Below are 9,616 nucleotides of genomic sequence, written 5' to 3'. Positions count from 1 at the left end.
AAATATTTTATTTTATTTTAGACATGATCAGGTCTCCAGATGAAAAAACTAAAACAAAAGTAAAGCTCTTTTTTAAAATGATTTCATATAAACATTACGATTTCATTTGGCATGAACAAAAACACAAATTCTCAATCAAAAACACAAGTCAGAACACAGCCTCTCTATTCTCTCATGTGATTTCAGGTCCTCTGCCCGGGAAAATGTCTTTCCACAATTAGAGCAGTGGTATGTCTTCTTCTCCTGTGTATGTATCCTCTGATGTGATTTCAGGTTCCCCAACTGAGTAAAACTCTTTCCACAGTGGGAGCATTGGTAGGGCTTTTCTCCTGTGTGTGTCCTCTCATGCTTTGTCAGGCCTTCTAACCACCTAAAACTCTTTCCACAGTGGGAACAGTGGTAGGGCTTTTCTCCTGTGTGTATTCTCTCATGTGACTTCAGGCTCCCTAACCAGGTAAAAGTCAATCCACAATGGGAGCAGTGGTAAGGCTTCTCTCCAGAGTGTATTCTCTTGTGTATTTTCAGGCTCCCTAACTGACTAAAACTGTTTCCACACTGGGAGCATTGGAACGGCTTTTCTCCTGTGTGTGTCCTCTCATGCTCTTTTAGGTTTCGTAACTTAGTAAAACTCTTTCCGCAGTGCGAGCAGTGATGTCGTTTGGCTGGTTTGGGTGTCTCTGGGTCTGGTTCCCCTAAAGGACTCTTCCCGCTGTCAGAGGGAGAGTCTGGTCTCTCTACTGCCAAAGATAAACAGATTATTTAGTTAAACAGAGGCCTGAATAAAACCTCCACATGATAAAACTGTCTTCATATGAGGTTTAATCTAGACAACAACCCTCAATAACCTGTGGTCAGTTTTCACAACATTACATCATTAAAAGTAAACTTGGTGAGATTTTAAAAACAAATTATGTAGAGCTCCAAATCCAATCTTGTTCTCATGGGTGTCATGTTTTGGTCGAAAAATGTTCTAAAATGGTCATAAAATGTACATTTCAACTTCCAAATCGAACCACAAAGACGGTTGGAGGTCCACACATCAGAGAATGTTGGACTTGAATGGGAATATCTGTTGTTTTAAATTATACGGTCAATCCTCCATAAGAAACCTGTTGAAATCATAAAAATAAACAGAATAGAGAGGACCATTTAAGTTGACATTCAACGGTTGGATGGACCGGCGGCCATCTTGTACTACCGAAGTACTTTTCCTTGACATCCAAAAGTTCTCGTTACATTCTGAATGCTTAGCAGGACAGAAAAATGGTCCAATTCACACACTTATCAAGAGAACATCCCTGGTCATCCTTACTGCATCTGATCTGACAAATACATTGTTTGTAAATTACTTCTGAGTGTTGGAAGTGCGCCCCTGGCTATCTGTAAAATAATAAAACAAGAAATGCTAAATATAAGGAATGAGAAATTATTTATACTTTTACTTTTTATACTGAAAAGTATATTTTAGGAATTTCATTTACATTTGATACTTAAGTATATTTAAAACCAAATACTTTTAGACTTTTACTCAAGTAGTATTTCACTCGTGACTTTTACTTGAGTCATTTTCTATGAAGGGATCTTTGAATTCTATGGTCTGAAAGGTCCATTCTATGAATTCTATGGTCTGAATGGTCCATTCTATGAATTCTATGGTCTGAATGGTCCATTCTATGAATTATATGGTCTGAAAGGTCCATTCTATGAATTCTATGGTCTGAATGGTCCATTCTATGAATTCTATGGTCTGAATGGTCCATTCTATGAATTCTATGGTCTGAAAGGTCCATTCTATGAATTCTATGGTCTGAAAGGTCCATTCTATGAATTCTATGGTCTGAAAGGTCCATTCTATGAATTCTATGGTCTGAAAGGTCCATTCTATGAATTCTATGGTCTGAAAGGTCCATTCTATGAATTCTATGGTCTGAAAGGTCCATTCTATGAATTCTATGGTCTGAAAGGTCCATTCTATGAATTCTATGGTCTGAAAGGTCCATTCTATGAATTCTATGGTCTGAAAGGTCCATTCTATGAATTCTATGGTCTGAAAGGTCCATTCTATGAATTCTATGGTCTGAAAGGTCCATTCTATGAATTCTATGGTCTGAAAGGTCCATTCTATGAATTCTATGGTCTGAAAGGTCCATTCTATGAATTCTATGGTCTGAAAGGTCCATTCTATGAATTCTAAGGTCTGAAAGGTCCATTCTTTGAATTCTATGGTCTGAAAGGTCCATTCTATGAATTCTATGGTCTGAAAGGTCCATTCTATGAATTCTATGGTCTGAAAGGTCCCTTCTATGAATTCTATGGTCTGAAAGGTCCATTCTATGAATTCTATGGTCTGAAAGGTCCATTCTATGAATTATATGGTCTGAAAGGTCCATTCTATGAATTCTATGGTCTGAAAGGTCCATTCTATGAATTCTATGGTCTGAAAGGTCCATTCTATGAATTCTATGGTCTGAAAGGTCCATTCTATGAATTCTATGGTCTGAAAGGTCCATTCTATGAATTATATGTGTATAATTGAAATGACTCCCTGTATTCAACCAATGGCAGAAACCTCAGATGATGTAAAGTAGGGTCTAAACTACAAAATGAACCTCAGATGATGTCAAGTAGGGTCTAAACTACAACATGAACCTCAGATGATGTAAAGTAGGGTCTAAACTACAACATGAACCTGAGATGATATAAAGTAGGGTCTAAACTACAACATGGATTTTGCACGTTTTATATAATTGACGGTAAAAAGGTAAAAAATGTAATAAAAAATAAATAAAAATTGGGAGGGGTGGAGGTTATAAAACAGTCTAACAAACCTTTTGTAAGCTTTTAAAATGATATCACACTCAACCGTTTGTCAATTCCAGTGATTCAAACATGGGATGTCTCATGGTATGGTGGGGAATACAAAAACATTTTTTTTAAACTAGACAAGTCAGTTAAGAACAAATTCTTATTTTTAATGAAGGCCTAGGAACAGTGGGTTAACTGCCTTGTTCAGGGGCTGAACGAGAGATTCTCACCTTGTCAGCTCGGGTTTCGATCTTGCAATCTTTTGGTTACTAGTCCGATGCTCTAACCACTAGGCTACCTGCTCCCCCTACATTCTAACCACTAGGCCACCTGCTCCCCCTACACTCTAACCACTAGGCCACCTGCCGCCCCTACATTCTAACCACTAGGCTACCTGCTCCCCTACATTCTAACCACTAGGCCACCTGCCGCCCCTACATTCTAACCACTAGGCTACCTGCTCCCCCTACATTCTAACCACTAGTCTACCTGCCGCCCCTACATTCTAACCACTAGGCTACCTGCTCCCCCTACACTCTAACCACTAGGCTAACTGCCGCCCCTACACTCTAACCACTAGGCTACCTGCTCCCCCTACATTCTAACCACTAGGCCACCTGCTCCCCCTACACTCTAACCACTAGGCCACCTGCTCCCCCTACACTCTAACCACTAGGCCACCTGCTCCCCCTACATTCTAACCACTAGGCTACCTGCCGGCCCTACACTCTAACCACTAGGCCACCTGCCGCCCCTACACTCTAACCACTAGGCCACCTGCCGCCCCTACATTCTAACCACTAGGCTACCTGCTCCCCCTACATTCTAACCACTAGGCCACCTGCTCCCCCTACACTCTAACCACTAGTCTACCTGCCGCCCCTACATTCTAACCACTAGGCTACCTGCTCCCCCTACACTCTAACCACTAGGCTACCTGCCGGCCCTACACTCTAACCACTAGGCTACCTGCTCCCCCTACATTCTAACCACTAGGCCACCTGCTCCCCCTACACTCTAACCACTAGTCTACCTGCCGCCCCTACATTCTAACCACTAGGCTACCTGCTCCCCCTACACTCTAACCACTAGGCTACCTGCTCCCCCTACATTCTAACCACTAGGCTACCTGCTCCCCCTACACTCTAACCACTAGTCTACCTGCCGCCCCTACATTCTAACCACTAGGCTACCTGCTCCCCCTACACTCTAACCACTAGGCTACCTGCCGGCCCTACACTCTAACCACTAGGCTACCTGCCGCCCCTACATTCTAACCACTAGGCTACCTGCTCCCCCTACATTCTAACCACTAGTCTACCTGCCGCCCCTACATTCTAACCACTAGGCTACCTGCTCCCCCTACACTCTAACCACTAGGCTACCTGCCGGCCCTACACTCTAACCACTAGGCTACCTGCTCCCCCTACATTCTAACCACTAGGCTACCTGCCGCCCCACATCTCCTGAATGTTTTGCCATTCAGGTCCAAAAGTCACTTTCTGACCACTTCTTACATGGACAAACATCTATGGACACTCTATGGACACTCTATGGACACTCTATGGACACTCTATGGACACTATGGACACTATGGACACTATGGACACTCAAAAGGGATGCTGTCAATAACGTGATTGAATTGAAATGGATTTATCCTCTATATCTACAACAGGGCTACGCTACATCCTCTATATCTACAACAGGGCTACGCTACATCCTCTATATCTACAACAGGGCTACGCTACATCCTCTATATCTACAACAGGGCTACGCTACATCCTCTATACGTAAAGCAGGGCTACGCTACATCCTCTATATCTACAACAGGGCTACGCTACATCCTCTATATCTACAACAGGGCTACGCTACATCCTATATATCTACAACAGGGCTACGCTACATCCTCTATATCTACAACAGGGCTACGCTACATCCTCTATATCTACAAAAGGGCTACGCTACATCCTCTATATCTACAACAGGGCTACGCTACATCCTATATATCTACAACAGGGCTACGCTACATCCTCTATATCTACAACAGGGCTACGCTACATCCTCTATATCTACAACAGGGCTACGCTACATCCTCTATATCTACAACAGGGCTACGCTACATCCTCTATATGTACAACTGGGCTACGCTACATCCTCTATATCTACAAATGGGCTACGCTACATCCTCTATATCTACAACAGGGCTACGCTACATCCTCTATATCTACAACAGGGCTACGCTACATCCTATATATCTACAACAGGGCTACGCTACATCCTCTATATCTACAACAGGGCTACGCTACATCCTCTATATCTACAACAGGGCTACGCTACATCCTCTATATCTACAACAGGGCTACGCTACATCCTATATATCTACAACAGGGCTACGCTACATCCTATATATCTACAACAGGGCTACGCTACATCCTCTATATCTACAACAGGGCTACGCTACATCCTCTATATGTACAACTGGGCTACGCTACATCCTCTATATCTACAAATGGGCTACATCCTCTATATCTACAACAGGGCTATGCTACATCCTCTATATCTACAACAGGGCTACGCTACATCCTCTATATCTACAACAGGGCTACGCTACATCCTCTATATCTACAACAGGGCTACGCTACATCCTCTATATCTACAACAGGGCTACGCTACATCCTCTATATCTACAACAGGGCTACGCTACATCCTCTATATCTACAACAGGGCTACGCTACATCCTCTATACGTAAAGCAGGGCTACGCTACATCTTCTATATCTACAACAGGGCTACGCTACATCCTCTATATCTACAACAGGGCTACGCTACATCCTCTATACGTAAAGCAGGGCTACGCTACATCTTCTATATCTACAACAGGGCTACGCTACATCCTCTATATCTACAACAGGGCTACGCTACATCCTCTATATCTACAACAGGGCTACGCTACATCCTCTATATCTACAACAGGGCTACGCTACATCCTCTATATCTACAACAGGGCTACGCTACATCCTATATATCTACAACAGGGCTACGCTACATCCTATATATCTACAACAGGGCTACGCTACATCCTATATATCTACAACAGGGCTACGCTACATCCTCTATATCTACAACAGGGCTACGCTACATCCTATATATCTACAACAGGGCTACGCTACATCCTCTATATGTACAACTGGGCTACGCTACATCCTCTATATCTACAAATGGGCTACGCTACATCCTCTATATCTACAACAGGGCTACGCTACATCCTCTATATCTACAACAGGGCTACGCTACATCCTCTATACGTAAAGCAGGGCTACGCTACATCCTCTATATCTACAACAGGGCTACGCTACATCCTCTATATCTACAACAGGGCTACGCTACATCCTCTATATCTACAACAGGGCTACGCTACATCCTCTATATCTACAACAGGGCTACGCTACATCCTCTATATCTACAACAGGGCTACGCTACATCCTCTATATCTACAACAGGGCTACGCTACATCCTCTATATCTACAACAGGGCTACGCTACATCCTCTATACGTAAAGCAGGGCTACGCTACATCTTCTATATCTACAACAGGGCTACGCTACATCCTCTATATCTACAACAGGGCTACGCTACATCCTCTATACGTAAAGCAGGGCTACGCTACATCTTCTATATCTACAACAGGGCTACGCTACATCCTCTATATCTACAACAGGGCTACGCTACATCCTCTATACGTAAAGCAGAGCTACGCTACATCTTCTATATCTACAACAGGGCTACGCTACATCCTCTATATCTACAACAGGGCTACGCTACATCCTCTATACGTAAAGCAGGGCTACGCTACAACCAGAACATATTAAACTGAGACCTCAATAAAAGACACCAAAAAATAAAAGTTGTCTATTTCTATTTATAAAACGGGTCATATCATTCAAAAGTACCTTGAGTCCATGTGTTTAAAGAGTAGGCTATATCGTTACAAATGATATATGTCTAAAAATGAGCTGGATCAGAAAGGCTACTTTTGAGATATTAATGTATAAAAATACATCTCATAATCTAGACTCTCTATATTAGAGCACAATATAAGAAGCATAATGACACCAAGTTGTTGTCTATATCATGTCTGTATCATGTAGGGGTCATAGGGTATTACAGTATAATGACTCGATGTTGTCTGTATCATGGAGGGGTCAGAGGTCATTGGGTCTGACAGTATAATGACTAGATGTTGTTTGTATCATGGAGGGGTCAGAGGTCATGAAGTCTGACAGGGGGCATGTACAGGTCTAAAAAAAGTCCTATAATGGCCCTATTATCATGGTGTTATGAAACATGGATTGTGTTACACATGTAAAAAGCATATGGAACATACTTCCTCCAACGAGGTTTCAATGAGAGAATAGTAACAATAGTTTGTGCTGCCGTTTTTAAGACTGTACTTACGGGTCTTAATCAGATCTCCTGTCTCCTCCTCTTTCAATGTGACAGTCATCTCATCCTCCTCCTCTTTCACTCCAAAAACTGCATCCTCCTCTCGCTCTTCCTCCTCTTCTTTTACTGTAACATCCTCCTCCTCTTTCACTCTGAACGCGTCTTCCTCTTCTTTCACTGAAACGTCTTTCTCTTCTTCTTTCACAGTACCAGTCTCACCCTCTATTTGTTTTTGTATTGTAACATATTTCTCTTCCTCCTCCTCTTTCACCAGAGCTTCTTTCTCCGTCCAGTAGACCTCTTCTTTATCAGGAGGAGAGTAGCTTAGTGAACTCATGGTCGGGAATGTTAGCTAGCTAGCTAGCGTTCGTTAGCCTATTGATAAGCTCAGTTATCAAGCCAGCTACCTAACAACGTATATATGAAATTAAATGGGGAAACTAGCTAGCAATAAGACATACGTATTTTTAAACCACAGGTGCAACTAAACAACGACTATTTTGTCTAGGAAGCTACCGAGGTGTCTTACAAGCTGTTGTTGTTGAAGAAACGTCCCGTCCACTAGATTATACGTCACACTGGCAGCGTCGCCTGAAAGACGCTCATCGCCATCTGCTGATTGGAGTGGGTAACGCAGTTGAGATCGATGTTTATTTTATTTCCAGACAAAAAGCTCATATTTTTAATTTCTTTCATCACATAATAATAAAATAATGGGCGGCAAGTAGCCTAACGGTTAGAGCGGGTTGAATACCAGAGTGGAACAGGAAAACATCTGAAAGATTTGTTGATGTGTCCTTAATAAGCAAGGAACTAATTTGCTCATGGTGAGGGGGACCCCAGAATACTAATGGTGAGGGGGGACCCCAGAATAATAATGGTGAGGGGGACCCCGGAATAATAATGGTGAGGGGGGACCCCAGAATAATAATGGTGAGGGGGACCCCAGAATAATCATGGTGAGGGGGGACCCCAGAATTATCATGGTGAGGGGGACCCCAGAATAATAATGGTGAGGGGGACCCCAGAATTATCATGGTGAGGGGGACCCCAGAATAATAATGGTGAGGGGGACCCCAGAATAATAATGGTGAGGGGGACCCCAGAATAATAATGGTGAGGGGGACCCCAGAATAATAATGGTGAGGGGGACCCCAGAATAATAATGGTGAGGGGACCCCAGAATTATCATGGTGAGGGGGACCCCAGAATAATAATGGTGAGGGGGACCCCAGAATAATAATGGTGAGGGGACCCCAGAATAATAATGGTGAGGGGGACCCCAGAATTATCATGGTGAGGGGGACCCCAGAATAATAATGGTGAGGGGACCCCAGAATAATAATGGTGAGGGGACCCCAGAATAATAATGGTGAGGGGGACCCCAGAATAATAATGGTGAGGGGGACCCCAGAATAATAATGGTGAGGGGGACCCCAGAATAATAATGGTGAGGGGGACCCCAGAATAATAATGGTGAGGGGGACCCCAGAATAATAATGGTGAGGGGGACCCCAGAATAATAATGGTGAGGGCGACCCCAGAATAATAATGGTGAGGGGGACCCCAGAATAATAATGGTGAGGGGGACCCCAGAATAATAATGGTGAGGGGGGACCCCAGAATAATAATGGTGAGGGGGACCCCAGAATAATAATGGTGAGGGGGACCCCAGAATAATAATGGTGAGGGGGACCCCAGAATAATAATGGTGAGGGGGACCCCAGAATAATCATGGTGAGGGGGGACCGCAGAATAATAATGGTGAGGGGGACCCCAGAATAATAATGGTGAGGGGGACCCCAGAATTATCATGGTGAGGGGGGACCCCAGAATAATAATGGTGAGGGGGACCCCAGAATAATAATGGTGAGGGCGACCCCAGAATAATAATGGTGAGGGGGACCCCAGAATAATAATGGTGAGGGGGGACCCCAGAATAATAATGGTGAGGGGGGACCCCAGAATAATCATGGTGAGGGGGGACCCCAGAATTATCATGGTGAGGGGGACCCCAGAATAATAATGGTGAGGGGGGACCCCAGAATTATCATGGTGAGGGGGACCCCAGAATAATAATGGTGAGGGGCGACCCCAGAATAATAATGGTGAGGGGGACCCCAGAATAATCATGGTGAGGGGGACCCCAGAATAATAATGGTGAGGGGACCCCAGAATAATAATGGTGAGGGGGACCCCAGAATAATCATGGTGAGGGGGACCCCAGAATAATAATGGTGAGGGGGACCCCAGAATAATAATGGTGAGGGGACCCCAGAATAATAATGGTGAGGGCGACCCCAGAATAATAATGGTGAGGGGGACCCCAGAATAATAATGGTGAGGGGGACCCCAGAATAATAATGGTGA

At 43.8% G+C, this 9,616-nt stretch overlaps 1 protein-coding gene across 2 annotated transcripts; it reads right to left on the bottom strand.

The window, feature by feature from the left end:
• On the bottom strand, nucleotides 1–7,881 carry LOC135531260 (zinc finger protein 239-like). Of its 2 annotated transcripts, none has more exons than XM_064959385.1 (2): nucleotides 7,259–7,881; nucleotides 1–734 (listed from the first exon to the last, which is right to left on the bottom strand). In XM_064959385.1, exons 1-2 carry the CDS (start codon nucleotides 7,581–7,583, stop codon nucleotides 136–138), a joined length of 924 nt encoding a protein of 307 aa, XP_064815457.1. In that variant the 5' UTR covers nucleotides 7,584–7,881; the 3' UTR covers nucleotides 1–135. The 2 variants fall into 2 exon arrangements, with proteins under 2 accessions (XP_064815457.1, XP_064815456.1); XM_064959384.1 differs by having other exon boundaries at nucleotides 1–737; nucleotides 7,259–7,878.
• Between the last annotated feature and the right edge of the window lie 1,735 nt (nucleotides 7,882–9,616).

The sequence above is a fragment of the Oncorhynchus masou genome, unplaced genomic scaffold (assembly GCF_036934945.1).
Source record: "Oncorhynchus masou masou isolate Uvic2021 unplaced genomic scaffold, UVic_Omas_1.1 unplaced_scaffold_1568, whole genome shotgun sequence".
Classification (NCBI taxonomy): domain Eukaryota; kingdom Metazoa; phylum Chordata; class Actinopteri; order Salmoniformes; family Salmonidae; genus Oncorhynchus; species Oncorhynchus masou.
The sequence above is the reverse complement of the archived record's forward strand: the minus strand, read 5'-3'. Positions and strand labels throughout refer to the sequence as shown.

Coding starts and splice junctions, on each gene's coding strand:
- LOC135531260 (XM_064959384.1), bottom strand. CDS start 7,583: ATGAGTTCACTAAGCTACTCTCCTCCTGATAAAGAAGAGGTCTACTGG. Junction 738..7,258: donor AGGAGATCTGATTAAGACCC/GTAAGTACAGTC, acceptor TATCTTTGGCAG/TAGAGAGACCAGACTCTCCC.